The sequence below is a fragment of the Mobula birostris genome, chromosome 6 (genome assembly GCF_030028105.1).
Source record: "Mobula birostris isolate sMobBir1 chromosome 6, sMobBir1.hap1, whole genome shotgun sequence".
Lineage (NCBI taxonomy): Eukaryota > Metazoa > Chordata > Chondrichthyes > Myliobatiformes > Myliobatidae > Mobula > Mobula birostris.
This window is the reverse complement of record NC_092375.1, coordinates 115,457,948-115,475,869: the sequence shown is the minus strand read 5'-3', so window position 1 is coordinate 115,475,869 and position 17,922 is coordinate 115,457,948. Positions and strand designations below refer to the sequence as shown.

Here is a 17,922-nt window from a genome sequence, read left to right as displayed (position 1 = left end):
CTTGTGATTTTTATAAGTGAATTGGATGAGGAAGTGGAAGGTGGGTTAGTTAAGTTTGCAGACGACATGGAAGTTGGAGTGATGTTGGTGTAGAAGGTCCCATGCAGAGCGGTCTCCGAGCCAAGCTATTATCCATGCAGGTTGGGTGATTTCTGTGGTGCATCGATAAAAATTGGTATTGTTTAACTGGTTTGTTATTGACACATGTATCGAGGCACAGGAGAAAAGCTTTGCTTTGCATGCCAGCCACACAGATCATTGCAGTGAGGTAGTACAAGGTAAAATAGTATTAGAATGCACAGTGCAGTGCAGGGAAACAATAGGGTGCAAAGTCATAACGAGGTAGACCAGGAGGTCAAGAGTCCATCCTATCGTAGATTTTTTAAAGATTACTTTTTTTTGCCTCATGAACATTGAAACAAACAGTGAAATGCCCCATTGGCATCAACGACCAACACAACTGGCAAGTGTTGTATGCTTTCAAGCGTCTTGACTTACTGACCCTTATTAATCTATACGTCTTTGGAATGTGGGAGAAAACTCGGGTCACAGGGACAACAAAGTCCTTACAGAGAGTGGCAAGTATTGAAACCCAGTCACTGGCACAGTAAAGTTATGCTAACCGCTGCCTACGCATGGTACTAGTTCGGCAGTCATATTACAGTGGGAGTAGAAGCAGGTGGTACAGGCTTTCAGGCCCTTGTGCCTGCTGCCCGATGGGAGAGGAGAGAAGATGGAATGTGTAGGGTGAGTGGGTGGGTAGGGTCCTTGATTCTGTTGGCTGATTTACTGAGGCAGTGAGAAGTGCATACAGAGTCTCTGGAGGGGGAGGCTGGTTTCTGTGATGTGCTGAGCTGGGGTTCAACAAATCAATCAAGCACCCCCCCCCCACAGAGGAATGATTGACACTGGGGAGGGGAAATGACCTTTAACTGCAGTGGTGACCTTTGAACCAAACCTATTCAACGCAGACTTTAACCTGTAGTTGTGCCGGGGGGGGGAGGCGGGCGGGCGGTGTGGGCCTGCCCTGCATTACGGTGACTCAGAGGTGCCAACTGAGTCTGATCAGATCATTCATACATGACTGTGTATACAGCTGTTGCTCCTTTTGTGTCCTGTTTGCATTTCGGGCGTGGAACTCTGTAATGGGAGTACTGCAAAGCGTCTAATTAAATGGGATTATTTCATATGTTGTCATTCATCTCATCTCTGTCTATATGAGAACACCTGTTTGCTGACAGACCAGTTCCAGGGGTGAGGACGATACCTGTTGGAGTACAGGTGCCCCACCCAGAGTATGCAGGGTTGTCGGTGTGATGGCCACACCTGGTGGACATAGAGCCTGCCCCAGTATCAGTGTTCCACCTGTGCCTTTCATCAGGGGGCTTGTACTGGGGAGTTGGGGAGAATGGAGGTGTTATCAGTTGCAGCCTCGTAGGCAGCTCCCGCTTGAGGGACAGTCTTTGTTAATATGAGCGTCATGGTAGTGTAGCAGTTAGCGTAACACTCTTGAGCCAGCAATCAGAGTTCGATTCCTGCCACTGTCTGTAGGAAGTTTGTACATTCTCCCCGTGACTGCGTGGGTTTCCTCCGGGTGCTCTGGTTTCCTCCTACATTCCAAAGACGTACAGGCTAGGGTTGGTGAGTTGTGAGCATGCTATGTTGGCAACGGAAGCATGGGGACACTTGCGGGCTGCCCCTGGCACATTGCCGTACTGTGTTGGTTGTTGATGCAAGTGACACATTTCACTGTCGTTTGCCATGACGAAGTTGATCTTTAAATATTTGTCCATAACCTGCAGCCTTTCTGATGGTACCGCCAACAGATGATCTTCCTTACTGAGTGAGGCTGCCTGCCCTGTGAGCCATCACAAAAACCAGAAATGGGGTGTTTGTTAGATGGAGCAACGAATCAAATACTGGAGGAACTCAGTGGGTCAGGCAGCATCTGTGGGCGTGTGAAACAATTGTTGACATCTCTGGTCGAAACCCCCACCATCCAGGCCATGCCCTCTTCTCACTACCATCATTGGACAGGAGATACAGGAGCCTTTGGTCCCACACCACCAGGTTACAAAGTGGACAACTTCACTTATCTTAACTCTAAACTGATTCTGCAACCTACAGACTCACTCTCAAGGACTCTACAGCCTGACAGCTTATGTTCTTGGTATCATTTTTTATTTGCACAGTTTGTCTTATTTCGCAGATTGGTTGTTTGTCAGCCTTTGTTTATAGAACATACGACACTATAGCACAGTACAGACTCTTTTGACCGTGATATACCAACTTTTTAAGCTACTCTAAGATCAATCTAACTTCCCTCCTACATCGCCCTCCATTTTTCTGTCATCCATGTGCCTATCTAAGAGTTTATTAAAATGTCCCCAATGAACCTGCTTCCACCACCATGCCTGGCAGGGTGTCCCATGTTTATCTATCAAGTTTTTTTTTAATTGTATTTTTCTTCTGTATATGCCTGCAAGAAAATGAATCTCAGCTAGTATAGGGTAACGTGTATGTAATTTGATAATAAATTTACCTTGAACTTTGTGGATTTCGAGGTCATGTAGTCAAACAGCAAGGAAACAAGCCTTTCAGCCCAACTTGTCCATGCTGACCAAGCTGTCTGATGCAGGGTTTCGGCCTGGAACGTCAACAGTTCCTGTCCACTCCCTCACCACCCCTGCACAAATGGTGTTCAACCCACTGAGTCCCTCCAGCGAAGTGTTTCTTACTACAGACACCAGCATCTGCAGTCTCTTGTTAATTAATGTATTTGAGATACAGCACAGTAACAGGAACTTCAGGCCCAGTGAGGCCATACTGCCCATTATATTCTTGTGACCAATTAACCTACTAACCCACATGTCTTTGAATCTGGAACGAAACCGGACACTGAACCCGTGTACACTACCTCACTATTTTCTTGTTTTCTCTCTTGCACTACTTATAATTTAATATATTTTTTTATTGAAATCTTGTTTTTTTTTAAATCAGGTGTAGTATGTATTGCAATGTAGTGCTGCCACAAAACAGCATATTTCATGACATGGCAGTGATAAGAAAGTGGATAGGAAAAGATTAGAGGGTTATGGGCCAAATGTTAGCAAATGGAACTAGCTCAGATGGATGGGGTTTTTGGTCAGCATGGTTGAGTTGGGCTGAAGGGCCTGTTTGTGGGTGACTATAAAATAGAAAAGCAGATGTGCTGGTCGTAGGTAGAGCATGGTTCTGGTCTCCAGCTGTGCGTGGTGACTGCTCTGAGCTGTTTCTGTCTTCCCCTCCACAGGGTACAACGTATCTCTGCTGTTCGACCTGGAGAACATCCCTTCAAACAAGGCAGAGCTGATCCACCAGGCCGGCATGCTGAAGAGGAACTGTTTTGCCTCTGTCTTCGAGAAATACTTTAACTTCCAGGCAGAGGGCAAGGAGGGAGAGAAGCGTGCCCTGATTCATTACCGTGACGACGAGACCCTGTGAGTGAACGTAGAATGTCATAGCACAAAGCAACACACACAAAGTGCTGGAGGAACACAGGTCAGGCAGCATCTATGGAGGGGGAGCAAATAGTTCACATTTCAGGCTGAGAAAGCACTGGAAAGGAAGGAGGCAGAAGCCAGAATAAGAAATTGAGGGGACGGGGAGGAGTGCAAGCTGGCAGATGACAGGTGGGGGAGGGAGATAGGTAAAAAGGCTGAAGAAGGAGTTTGATAGTGGACGGTAGACCACTGGAGAAAGGGAAGGAGGAAGGACAATGGAGGGAGGTGATGGGCAGGTGAGATGAGAAGTCGTAAGACAGCAGTATCTATGGAAGGCTGTAAGCAAGTTAATCAACAGGTTAACACAGGAATAAACTCTCCTGTGCTTGCATTTACTCTACCTATACCCCTCAAATTTTATATACCTCTATCAAATCTCCCCTCATTCTCCAGGGAATAAAGTCATGCATTTCCTGTAACTCGGTTCCTCAATCTCAGCAACATCCTTATAGATTTTCTCTTGGGTTTCATGATTGCCATATTTCCTGATCACATTCAGTGATTCTGGATCAGCCCTTCAAGCGATTCTACCCTCCTACCCTTCTCCCACTGGTTATCACCTTTCCACCTAACCCCCATGACCTCTAGTTCCAGTCTCAGTCAAACTCAGTGGAAAAAGCCTTCTTGCATTTACCCTATCTATACCCCTCATAATTTTGTACACCTCTATCAAATCTCCCTTCCTTCTCCTACACTCTGGGAAATAAAGTTTTAACCTATTCAACTTTTCCCTCTAACTCAAGTGCTCAAGTCCCGACAAAATCCTTGTAAATTTTCTCAGCACTCTTTCAGTCTTATTATAGCTTTCCTATAGGTAGTGACCAGAATTGCACACAGTGCTCCAAACCTTTGACTTCTAATTTTCATCTCACCCTACCTCAGCCTGCTTGCATTAACCCTAAGTATACCCCTGGTAGTTTTGTATGTAATTTGTATGTTTGTATTGAATTACTCAGTGTAACCACTGCTTCTGCACCTCGGTGATGTGAAGCAGCTCCACACCCCCTGACTGGTCCTGCTGTCAGGTGTGCTCTCACCACCACTCAGCCCGTTCTGCCGTTATACAGTGATTTGACTAGTGCCTCACTCGTCTTCCAGCTACGTGGAAGCCAAAAAGGACCGAGTGACGGTGGTCTTCAGCACGGTTTTCAAGGACGATGACGACGTTGTGATTGGAAAGGTCTTTATGCAGGTAAGCCACGCAACGTTTGCTTCACTTTGGAAGGTCAACTTTGAAGGCAGAGTACAGAGTTAATGGCAGTAGTCTTAGCAATGTGGAGGAACAGAGGGACCTTGGGACCACGTGCATAGGTCCCTCAAAATTGACTGAGTTGTTAAGAAGGAATATGGTGTGATGGCTTTCATTAGTTTGGGAGGGGGGGAATGATTCAAGGGCTACAACGTAGTTTTGAAGCTCTATAAATATTGGAATATTGTATCCAGTTGCGGTCACTATAGGAAGGATGTGGAAGCATTAGAGAGGGTGCAAAGGAGATTTACCAGGAAGCTGCCGGGTTAGAGAGCATATTTTATGAGGCTAGGTTGAGCAAGCTAGGGTTTTTCATTGTCCTTTTCTCCAAAGAGGGAGGTGGCTTGACAGAAGTTGACAAGATGATGGAGGCATTGATCGAGTGGTCAACCAGAGACTTTTTCCCAGGCGGAAATGGTTAATACATGTAAATATAATTCGTTTATGTTAATACATAATGTCATTAGGCTGACACGTTCGCATGGCAACTAGCATAATGCTGTACAGTGCCAATGGTTGGGAGTTAAATTCCCACCGCTGACCCTAAGGAGTTTGGACATTGTCCTGTTGATCATGTGGGTTTCTTCCAGGTGCTCTGGTTTCCTCCCACATTCCAAAGTCATACGGGTTAGGGTTAGTAAGTTGTGGGCACATTATGTTAACGCTGGTAGCACGGCAACACTTGTGGGCTGCCCCAGCACATCCTCGGACTGTGTTGGTCGATGACACATTTCACTGTCTGTTTCAGTGTAAGTATGACAAATAAAGCCAGTCTTTATAGAAACATAGAAAATAGGTGCAGGAGTAGGCCATTCAGCCCTTCGAGCCAGCACCGCCATTCAGTATGATCATGGCTGATCATCCAACTCAGAACCCTGTACCAGCCTTCCCTCCATACCCCCTGATCTTTTTAGCCACAAGGACCATATCTAGCGCCTATGGTAGTGTAGCGGTTAGCGTAACACTGTTTGTACGTTCTCCCCATGACCACATGGGTTTCCTCCTTTTCCAGGGTGGAAAAGTCTAATACAAAGGGCATACTTTACAGTGATTAGAGGAAAGTATAGGAGGGATGTCGGAGCTAGTTTTTATACACAGAGGGTGGCAGGTGAGTGGAACACACTGCCAGGGGTGGTGGCAGAGGTAGATACATTAGTGACATTTAAGGAACTCTTAGATAAGGACATGTGACAAATAAAGCTAATCTTTAGGGTAGGCACGGTAGTGTAGCAGTTAGTGTTACATTGTTACAGCACTAGCAACCCAGGTTCAATTTGCCACTGTCTGTAAGGAGTTTGTACGTTCTCCCCGTGACCGCATGGGTTTCCTCCGGTTACTCTGGTTTTCTCCCTCAGTCCAAAGGCATACAGGTTAATAGGCTAATTGGTCACATGGGTATAATTAGACAGTGCTGGCTGGTTGGACCAAAATTGCCTGTTACTGTGCTGTATCTCTAAATAAATAAATATAAAATAAAGCAAAGTGAGTTTAAGGTAAGCGATTGGAGAAGAGTAGAAGGGGGATGTCAGAGGTAAGTTTTTCACAGAGAGTAAAACTCACTGCCTGGGGTGGTGGTAGAAGCAGGGACATGAGGGACATCTAAAAAATCTCTTAGATGTGCACGTGAATGATAGAAAAATGGAGGACTATGTGGGAGGGAAGGGTTAGATTGTAAGTTTGACACAATATCATGGGCCAAGGGGCCTGTACTGTGCTATACTGTTCTCTGTTTTAATATAAGTTATTGTGAAGAGTGTGCAAAGTGAGAGATTAGTGCAAAAGACACAATCAGAGGTATGTCCATAGAGGTGCTGGAGGTTTTCAGGCCAGTTCACATCCCCGTTTCCGCAGCTGTTTGATGTGGGTGGAAACCATGGCACCCAGTCCCACATCACAAATTCCAACAGTCAGCACCCAAGATCAGAATTGAACCGGGTTCTAAGATGCACTAAGTACGCCTTGTTTCATGCTTGTTGCACCCTCCCACACAGCCCAGGATAGATGTAGACTTACCGTGTTCACCCATTGATGTGATTAAACCCCCATCTGTTCACCATCAGCTTCCCCTACTAGCTGTAACCAGATATCTCTCAATCAATCAATGTTGTTCTGTTGGGCTGTGAGCCAGGTTGGTTCCGTAACCGTGAACGCAGATTGTCAAATGTTTAATCAGTGGTAGATAATTGGGTGAAAGTCATTTCATTTCCATAGCCTTTGTTCTGTATCTGTGTTTTGTTAACCTCTGCACGCAGAGCAGTGTGCCTTCTACCCGAACACAGTACAGTCATCGAAACAGGTCCTTCAGCCCATCTCTCCATGTCAAACTGTTCATCTGCCTAGTCCATCGACCTGCACCCAGGCCATTGCCCTCCATACCCTTCCCCATTCATATACTTATCCAAATTTTTCTTAACTATTGAAATCGAACCCGCATCCACCACTTCCACTGGCAGCTCGTTCTACACCACCCTCTGTGTGAAGTTCACCACCACGTTCCCCTTAAATATTTTACCTTTCACCTTTAACCCGTGACCTCTAGTTCTGGTCTCACCCAACCTCAGTGGAAAAAGCCTGCCTGCATCTGTGGAGCGTTATTATTACCTTATTAAAAACTTTCCTCGTTACTTGCAGCATCTGTTAACCCTTAGTTTCACGTGGCTGCAGCTTGTGATCCCTTTGTCGCACACTTTTATAGTCCAGCTCCATTTACAGTTTGCCTTCCGTCCACTCCCACTTTGCCACAGAATATTCCCATCTGCCAGCCCATAACCTACTCACTGAACCGATCGAACATTGGTTGTGTTTGCCTTTTTTTCATTTTGTATTTTCACCATTTGTCTCTTGCACATCTAGATTAGATTCAACTTTATTGTCATCGTTCCGAGTACAGATACAAAGCCAATGAAATGCATTTAGCATCTGACCAGAAATGCAAAGAATAGTGTTATTTGCAAAACAACTGCGAATAAAATAAGTGCTACAGCACACAAATATAAAAGTACTGAGACAGTACAATATGGGTACAATACTGCTTAGCGCTGTGATGTGAGGTTCAGCAGTGTCACAGCCTCAGGGAAGAAGCTCTCCCTGTGCCTGCTGGTGCGGGAGCGGAGGCTCCTGTAGCACCTACCGGATGGGAGGAGAGTAAAAAGTCCATGGTTAGGGTGAGATGCATCCCTGATAATGCTTTTCGCCCTATTGTTTGTCCGTCTTTATGTGGGTTCTTCACTGAGTCTATTGTGTTTCTTTGTTCTAGTTGAAGTTCAGTTATCATTCAACCATGCCCATGAATACAGCCAAATGAAACAGCGTTCTTCCGAACCCAAGGTGCAAAACACAGTAGCAACAGTCACACACAACACGAGGCACCTATAGCACATAAATATGATAGCAGAAAAGCATAGTCACACAAAAAAATATATACCCAAGTCCCTAAATGTCATGGCCTATAGAATGATGGCGCATGTCCACTGTGCCTCTGCTTGCTCCCACATCGCCTCCGGTGTTTAAGTACTTTGATAATAAATTTACTTTGAATTTTGAAGCATATTTGTTGCTATCGTGAACTCATTATATCAACAAATGAAGTTGTACTCATTTGCTTCAGCCAACTCGTTCAAGGAGAATGTAAGTGATTGGGGTTCCATCACTAATCCCTTGGCATCCTACTAGTTGCAAATTTTAAATCCAAATATGACCTCTTTATCCTGCACAGCACATCCAAAATACTGGAGGAACTCAGCATCTATGGGGAGGAAAAAACTAATGACGTTTCGGGCTGAGACCCTACAGCAGGACTGCAAAGGAATGAGGAGGAAGCCAGGATAAGGTGGTGGAGGGAAGGAGTAAAGTTGGCAGGTGATAGGTGAGGGGACGGGTGGGTGGCTAAGGGGGGGAGGAGTGGGAAGGAGGAATGAGAAGCTGACAAAGGAATTTGATAGGAGAGGACAGTGGACCCAAAGGCTTTTATTGTCACAACATAGGAGCAGAATTATTCCATTTGATTCGTTGAGTCTGCTTTGCCATTCTATCAATGAATTCCACATATATATTATTGTAATTTATGATGTTATTTTATGCATTGCTCTCTACTGCTATCCAAAACAAAAAAAAATGATGATGTATACCAGTGATAATAAACCTGATTGTGTTTCCAATTCTGCAGGAGTTCAAGGAGGGTCGGAGGGCAAGCCACACTGCCCCCCAGGTTCTGTTCAGCCACCGGGAACCTCCCCTGGAACTGAAGGATACCAATGCAGCTGTGGGTGACAACATCGGCTATATCACCTTCGGTAAGTGGCTGCTCCCTGCCGCCTCTCCAAGGATCTTCCTGCATCAGGGGTGTGGTGGGAGGCCTGAGCAAGGGGGAATTAATGATGTGAGGTTCACAGGGAGAACAATTAAATGAGCAGGAACAAAAATCAGTAAAAGAGGATATTCTTTTATTAGATTACTTCCCTCAGCGATCTGCATGCTTCTTAAATTCACTACCTTTAAATCGTGTCTCTGACAAGTGTATTGTGGAGTTGTAGTGCCATACAGCACAGAAACAGGCCCTTTGGCCCAACTAGTCCATGCTGTTGATTAAAGGTAGTCCCATATGGCCCTCTAAGCTCTGCCTATCCATGTACCTATCCAAATGTACTTTAAATGTTGCTATTGTACCTGCCTCAACCACTTCCTTTGGCAGCTCGTTCCATACTCTCACCACACTCAGTGTGGAGGAAGTTGTCCTTCAGGTTCCTGTTAAGCCTCTCCCCTCTCCCTTTAAACCTGTGCCCTCTCGTTCTTGATTCCTCAGCCCTAGGTAAAAGACTGTGCATTCTGTGTATGCCCCTTGTAATTTAATACATCTCTATAAGATCATCCTTCGTTGCCCTACACTCCAAAGAAAGACCTTGCCTGTCCAACCTCTCCTTATGACTCGGGCTCTCTAGTCCCTGCATCATTCTCATCAATCTTCTCGTTCTTTCCAGCCCAATGACCTCGTTTCTATAAGAGGGCGAGCAAAACTGCACACAATAGACCAGTTGTGGTCTCATACAGCTGCAATATTACTACATTCCCACCACACACACACACACACACACACACACACACACACACACACACACACACACAATCAATGCTGGAGTAACTCAGCAGGTCAGGCAGCGTTTTCTGAGAGGAATAAACAGTCGACATTTTGGGATAAGGCCCTTCACTGGGACTGGAAAGGAAGAGGAAAGGAGTCATAATGAGAAGGTTGGGAGTGCGATCTGACAGGTGATAGGTGAAACCAAGTGAGGGAGGAGGAGGGCTGAAGTTAGAAACTGGGAGGTGATAGGTGGAAGAGGTAAAGGGCTGAAGAAGGAGGAAGGAATCTGATAGAGCACTGTGGACTCTGTGAGAAGGAAAGGGAAGAGGAGAATCAGAGGAGAGTTTTTAGGCAGGTGAGGAGAAGTCAGTCAGCGTCTGGGGAGAGGGAAATGGTTAATGTTCCAAGTCGAAGCCCTTTCAGATGAATGTTTTAGTTGGACTCGGGCTGTGTACTGATGGAAAATAAATCAGCCATGATGGAATGGGGGAGCAGAGTCGATGGGCTGAATGGCATAATTCTGTTCCTATGTCTCGTGGTCTTATTGTCCAAGGTGAGAAGGGTAAAGTTTATAGAAGATTTATGAAGCAAGTTTTTAGGCAGAGGCTGTTAAGTACCTGGAACAAGCTGTCAGAATCAAGTTTAGCATCACTGGCATTTGTTGTGAAATTTCTTGTTATGCAGCAGCAGTACATGATAAAACCTGTAAATTACTGTAAGGTGTATGTGTGTGTATATCTAGTTAAATGAATAGTGCAAAAAGAGAGGGGAAAAAAAGTAGAGGTAGTGCTCATGGGTTCAATACCCATTCAGAAATCTGATGGCAGAGGGGAAGAAGCTGTTCCTGAATGGTTGAGCGTGTGCCTTCAGGCTCCTGTACCTCCTCCCTGATGGTAGCAATGAGAAGAGGGCATGTCCCTGGTGGTGGGAGCCCTTAATGATGGATGCCACTTTTTTGAGGCATCACTCCTTGAAGATATTCTGGCTGCTGGGAGGCCACTGCCCATGATGGAGCTGACTGAGTTCACAACTTTCTGCATCTTATTTTGATCTGGTGCTGTGCCCCCCACCAAACCAGATGGTGATGCAGCCAATTGGAATGCTCTCTGCGGTACACCTGTAGAAATTTGCGAGTGTCTTTGGTGACATACCAATTCTCCTGAAACTGCTAATGAAATATCGCCACTGTCATGCCTTCTTTGTAGCTACATCGATATGTTGGGCCCAGGGTAGACACTCAAAGATGAGGACTGCTGTGTTCCCTTGTCTTATGCTTTTTAAAGTCCACAGTCACTTCTTTGGTCTCACAGACGCTGAGTGCAAGGTCGTTGTTGCGACACCACTCAATCAGCTGATCCATCTCACTCCTGTGTGCCTCCTCGTCACCTCATTCTGCTGGGGAGAAGGCAGGAGAATGGGGCTGAGAGGGGTAGTAAATCAGCCATGGTGGAATGTTGGAGCAGGCTCGATGGATTCAAGGCCTAATTCTGCTCGTTCTTATTATAGTCTGATAATCTCTGGGTTGGGAGCTGCCCTGCACTCTCCAAGCCACAACTAATGGTCATTTTTCTCTTTTACTAGTCCTGTTCCCTCGACACACCAATCCCAGCACCCGTGATAACACCATCAATCTGATTCATACCTTCAGGGATTACCTGCATTACCACATCAAGTGCTCCAAGGTGAGTGATGGGACAGCCATTGAGTTCCAGCCCCTACCCTAGGTGTAGTTACTCAACACGCACAGGAGGGACTCAGCAGGCAGGCAGTATCTGTGGAGGGAAATGAACTGTTAACGTTCTGGGCCGAGAACCTTTGTCTACCCTGATGATGGGTCTCAGTCCAAACATTAACTGTTCATTTCCCTCCATTGATGCTGCCTGACCTGCAGAGTTCCTCCAACATTTGTGTGTTGCTCTGGATTTACAGCATCTGCAGAGTCTCTCTTCTGGTATAGATGCTGCTATCTTCACAGGGACGGGTGGAAAGTTCTTATTTATGACTTTCCGCCATATTCAGTTAAGGTGAAAGATTAGCCTTATTTGTCATGTACAGTGAAATGAGTCATTTGTGTCGATGATCAACAAAAGGATGTGATGGGGGCAGCCCACAAGAATCATCACACCTTTGGTACCAACATAGCATGCCCACGACTTGTTAACCGGAACTGGAGTACCCAGAGGAAAGTCACACAGTCACATGGAAAACATACAAACTCTGTACAGACTGTAGTGGGATTTGAACCCCAGTCTTACGGCTTACACTGTGAAGCGTTACACTAGGGAGGGAACATCCCCCTCCCCCGTTACACTAACTACTACACTACTGTGCCAACCAAAGAACACCACTCAGATTTTCCATGCAGACTTTTCAGCAGAAGATTGCAGCATCGGCAGAATCTAGAATCTCTTGGTGTAGATGCTGATGTCTTCACAGAGATGGGTGGGAAGTTCTTCTTTATGGCCTGCTCCCTCATTTAGTTATTAATGCAAATGGACAAGGTAAGAGAAAAATGCAGAAATCTGGAAAGAAGGGACAATGCACAATGTACAGTGCACAATGGAACTGTGGGAACAGTAATTAGAGATGGATTAGTGTGTGGAGTCAGGACGGGCACAAGTTGAATTAATGTTACCTGCATGGAGAATTCATAATAACATAGGTTTTCGTGTGTTCAGTAGCATAGTGCTGGCGATTGGGGTTGAAATCCAGCTGCTGTCTGTAAGGAGTTTGTACGTTCTCCCCGTGGCTGCGTGGGTTTCCTGTGGGTGCTTCCGTTTCCTTCCTCCCACATCCCAAGGACGTATGTTGTGGGCATGCTATGTCGATGCTGGAAGCATGGCCACACTTAGGGCTGCACCCAGAATAGTCTTCAGACTGTGTTGATTGTTGACGCAAGTGGCGCATTTCACTGTGTTTTGATGTACACGTGCCAAAGCAAATCTTTAAAAAGAACATCACCCTTAATGGCTGCACAGCTTTACCGCGCCAGTGATTGCTGATTGGTGTTCAATTCTTGCCACTGTCTGTAAGGAGTTTATATGTTCTTGGCTCATTTCACCAACCGCATGCTGTGACTCGCTGCACACCACCTGCCCAGACAACACGCCCCAAACCTCCCTCTCTTGCAGTTGAGACTCACAATGGAATAGTAACTTATTTGTCACATGTACATCAAAACATGGTGAAATGCATCATTTGTGTCAACAACCAACACATTCTGAGGATGCAAGTGGCTCCTGGCACTGACCACGATGTCCTCGGAGGAGAGCGACTGGTTCCACGCTCCTCTTCAACACACCCCACCCACCACCCCGGCCCCCAAGCAGGTTGGTCTTATTGGAGGTCACTGATAAATCACCATGTGTTGACAGGCTTACATCCACACCCGTATGAGGGCCAAGACATCAGACTTCCTCAAGGTGCTGAACCGTGCACGCCCTGAGAGTGAGAAGAAGGAAATGAAGACTATGTCGTAAGTATAAAGGGAGAGGGCAAGGGTAGGGTCCACGTTTTCATGGTTCACAGGATAAAAACTGGGGGAAAAAGTTCAAGTCACCACCTTTGACACCTCTCCGAGGATGAGCCCCGCCAAATGTTGGGCAGTCCGCCTCCTCCCTGCTCTGACCAACATATACAAAAAATCTTCTGTGTTGCTCAAAATTTCTAGTATCTGCAGAATCAATTGTGGCGTATGGATGGAAGAATAATAGAGAGGGTTATATAGGAGGGGAAAGGTTAGATTGATCTTAAAGTTGGTTAAGAGGCTGGCACAACATGGTGGGTCAAAGTGCCTGTTGTTCCATATGCTTTGAAGACAGTGCAAAAGGCATTTAAGAAACTCTTAGGTAGCCTTCCAATTTTCTATCATCCATGTGCCTACGTATGAGGGAATGGTTAGGTTGATTTTGAGAGTAGGTTAAAGGGTCGAAACAACATTGTGGGCTAAACATCCTGTTGTGTGCTGTAGTGTTCTATGTTCTTTAGGCTTTGGAGGCAGTGCAGAAGACATTTAAGGAACTCTTAATGGCTGGTAGAAAATGGAGGGCTATGTAGGAGGGGCAAGTAAGAATGATCTTATAGTAGGTTAAAAGTTTGGCACATCGTGGGCCAAAGGGCTGTAATGTGCTGTCATAATTTGCTTCTTCCTAATTTGTGGCCTGTTTGAGGAAGGGGCTGGCTTCTGCATGCTTTGAGAGGGCTGTGGCTGGTCAGGGGAACTGAGAGCCTGAAGAAATAAAGATGCTGCAGTTCAGAGAAATGACGTGACTGAACTGACCCAGCTGGTCCACATGGCAGCTTCTGCTTTAAATAAAGTTTAAATGAGTCAGCTTGTCTTACATAGCTTGCTATTTACAAGGCTTTGCAATAATTGCTTTTAGATTTCATAGATACTATTACACTATTGAACAGTTTGATAATCTAGTCACCTATTAAGTTTGTATCTAATCATTAAGTGCTCCCTCCTTTATGTTGCATTGCAATCGGATGCATTAGGAGCCTGGCAGTTCCTAGGTGGCTGGTAGGAAAGTTATAAAACTGTGACTTGCCCAACACAACCCCGGGGGTGGGGGGGGAGGTAGGGGGCAAAGGAAACCACGAGTGGTGTCACCAGCACCATGCCCGTTCAGGCATGGGGTCGTACAGCATGTAATCAGGCCCTTCGGCCCATCACTACACCAACCACCTACTATCCCTGCAGCCCTAATCCCCTTTTTAAATTTATTTTATGTATTTATTGATATAGCATGGAAGAGGCCCTTCCGGCCCAGCACTCTGTGACACCCACCTACCTGCGTACTTAACCTTAGCCTAATCACAGGGCAATGATCAATTAACCTACTAGCTGGTGCGTCTTTGGATTGTGGGAGGAAACCCACGTGTTCACGAGAAGGATCGTACAAATTCCTTACAAATGACGTTGGAATTGAACTCCTATCTCTGTCATATTCCAATATCTCCCTGCAAAATTCTACCCCTCACCCATGCACTGGGGACAATTAACCTGTTGACCCTGCAAGTCTAGGGGATGGGGGGGGGGGATCCCAAACAGTCACATGGAAATTGTAGAAACTCCACACAGATAGCACCGGGGGTCAGGATCGAACTGGGAACTGTGAGGCAGTGGCTATCTATCACTACTGCTCTGAAGCCAGATTCAGTCCTTGCAGGGGGCAGAGAGAGTTAGAAGAGTAGGGTTCAGTGGAGCTGAGTGGGTGTGGGGGGCTGCGGTGGGAGGTGTCTGCCATTGTTTGTGTCCAGGGGCTCCCCTTGAATGTGCAAGAATGTTGCCAGGGTTTGAGGATTTGAGATCTAATGAAAGGTTGAATAAATTAGGACTTCACTGGAGTTTAGGAGAATGAGGGGAGATTTGATACAGGTGTACAAAATTGTGAGAGGTATAGATAGAGTAAATGCAAAAAGGCTTTTTCCAGAGTTTGGGTGTGACTGGAACTAGAAGTTAAAGGTGAAATATTTAAGGAGAACCTGGTGGGGGGGCTTCTTCACTAAGAGGGAGGTGAGAGTGAGTTCAATTTCAACATTTAAGAGAAGTTTAGATAAGTACATGCATGGAAGGAGTATAGTCCAGGTGTGGGTGAATGGGACTAGGCAGAAGAACAGCTTGGCATGGACTAGATGGGCCGACAGGCGTGTTTCTGTGCTGTAGTGCTCCTGGACTCTATAAAGGATTCAGGAGTGTGGGCTTTTGGCAGGCCACTCACTGAAGCTGGTGGGAGGGGGGAGGGGCGGGCTTGGCTGGGATTCTCTCCTCTCCCTGCGATCTGCAGGTCTCACAATCACCAGCAGAGCTGAAGCTACTGGGAGCAGTGTCTATCTGCCCATAAAGGAATGCAGGGCACATCCTTGCCTGAAGTTCAGGCAGGGTCTGCCATGTCCCCTCAGTGTGCAATTTCAAGCTGTGGCTAGGTGGGATGTGCCAATAATTTAACTGTATCCCTAAATCCATCCTTCTGGTCATTGGGGTATCGAGTGCCCAGCCAGACCCCTCCTTGCCCACTGTGAGATCCCCTCTGTTCATTATCAGTCCCTTGGCAGTGGATACAAACTGTCCCCTGACCCATGCAATCATGCTCTCTCCAGGGTATTGATTTCTTTTAATAGTACAGTAGATCTGGTTTGTACCTCCTGGAACCTTGCCAGCCTCTTTGCATCCGAATTTATTTCTGCTCCACGACTTCATCAAGAGCTTTGTATGTCATTTGAATTCTGCTTTGCATGTCTTGTGTGTTTACGCACAGCACTCAGAACCATCCCCACCACTATTGTACCCTGGTGTTGTACAGAGACAGACCTGCCCCTACCAGTACTGTACCCCAGTTATACTGTGACAGACCCACCCCACTGGTACCATACCCCTGTTTTAGAGACAGACCTGTCCCCACCAGTACTGTACCCCAGTGTTATACTGTGGCCGACCCGTTCCCACTGATACTGTGCCCTGGTGTTATAGAGACAGACCTGTCCCCATCGGTACTTTAGGCTGAAGTAATGTGGCAGGAATCATGTGCTTTGCTGTTAAACAACATTGTGGCTGTTCTATCTCGTCCTTTCCTGCCCCAGTCCTGTATCCAGAAATTTCTGAATATTTGTGGAATTTTGAGTCTTCACAGCGCAGAATTCTGACTGTTCACCTCCATACAAGTGACAAAATTCCCCGCATTTTCAGTCCAGAATCACCTCATTGTTATAGAGCAGTGAATCCTGGTTATGGACTCTTCCCTCAAGGAGCACATCTCCCTCCTCTTGAGCAACGCACACAAAATGCTGGAGAAACTCAGCAAGTCAGGCAGTCCTCTCCTATCCCCGCCCTCCCTTGTCAACCCTTTGGCACTCCCTGCTTATCACCTCCCAGCTTCTTACTGCATCCCCACCCACCCACCTTCACATTCACCTGGTCTACCTATCACCCTTCCCCTCCCCCTGCCGCCTTATACTGGTTTCTGCCCTCGTCCTCTCCTGTCCTGATGAAGAGTCTCGGCCTGAAACTTATGTATTTAATCCCCTCCATTGATGTTGCCTGACCTGAGTTCCTCCAGAGTTGTGTGTGTGTGTTGCCCTTTCCGTTTTCAGCATCTGCAGAATCCCATGTTAATGATGTCCTCTCTTTCAGCCCAGTTCACTGAGGTCATTCTGAATTCTGGAGGACAGAGGCCACACCTGCCCCACCACTCTCAGGGACCGGTCTGCTGAATCTTTCTGCACTCCCTCTGAGTTTCTCTGCGTACAGGGGCGGTCTCTCCTTGCTCTGTGTTGCTTTGTGTTACAGTCCTTTCATCTCCGCTTTTACCCCCCCAGGTGTTTCCGTGGCAGACTACCCTTCTGCTTTTTACAGAAAAGAGTCTTTGGCGATAGTCCAGTAGCCCCAGTGCGTAGGGAGTGGACAGGGAGCGCAGTGCAGTTTCGGAGAGTCGGGTCTGCTGATAGATACACGCGTGAGTGAAGCAGGGAGAGATGGTAGTGTCACATACCTCGTGACGGGTTAAAGAACCAGCAGAAATGGAAAACAGCTAGAGTCTGGTATTGGTGTTAACATAAGCTATTTTTATTAGTAACTACATAATACAGTCATATATAACCAGATAAATCAAACAAGTTAGCAGTGTTACATGTATATATGTGTGCAAATATAACTCCCAAACTATTGAGTTTGGGGGAAACAAGGCTTAGAGTCTTGAAATGGTAAAGTATAAAAGTTCAGTTCATCCATGGAATAGGTGATGAGAGAGAGATATTTGTCATCCAGGGTAAATGTTGAGGGAAGGCAATTACGTTGATATTCCACGACAGCAATACAAAATAACAATAATACTTGGTTTTATCTCCAAAGTTGTTCCACTCCACACACGAAATATCACCGACAGTGATTTTCAACGTATAACCTTTCAACACAAGTGGTACCACACCCGAATTCAGCTACGGGTCATTCCAAAGAGGTGGCCACAGGATACTCAAACAGAATCCACATATAGATTATCACCAACAGTAGCTTGTCACTAGGGGAACCAACCCCAAACACACAAACATGGTAGCCA

At 46.2% G+C, this 17,922-nt stretch overlaps 1 protein-coding gene across 1 annotated transcript in view; it reads left to right on the top strand.

Annotated features, from left to right (window-relative positions):
• arpc2 (actin related protein 2/3 complex, subunit 2) overlaps positions 1 to 17,922 on the top strand; it is a 33,782-nt gene that overhangs the window by 12,755 nt on the left and 3,105 nt on the right. Inside the window, exons 5-9 of the mRNA XM_072261087.1 lie at positions 3,293 to 3,479; positions 4,641 to 4,734; positions 8,957 to 9,083; positions 11,450 to 11,550; positions 13,243 to 13,343. Of these exons, the coding sequence (XP_072117188.1) occupies positions 3,293 to 3,479; positions 4,641 to 4,734; positions 8,957 to 9,083; positions 11,450 to 11,550; positions 13,243 to 13,343 (610 nt within the window). The remainder of the gene's footprint in view (positions 1 to 3,292; positions 3,480 to 4,640; positions 4,735 to 8,956; positions 9,084 to 11,449; positions 11,551 to 13,242; positions 13,344 to 17,922) is intronic.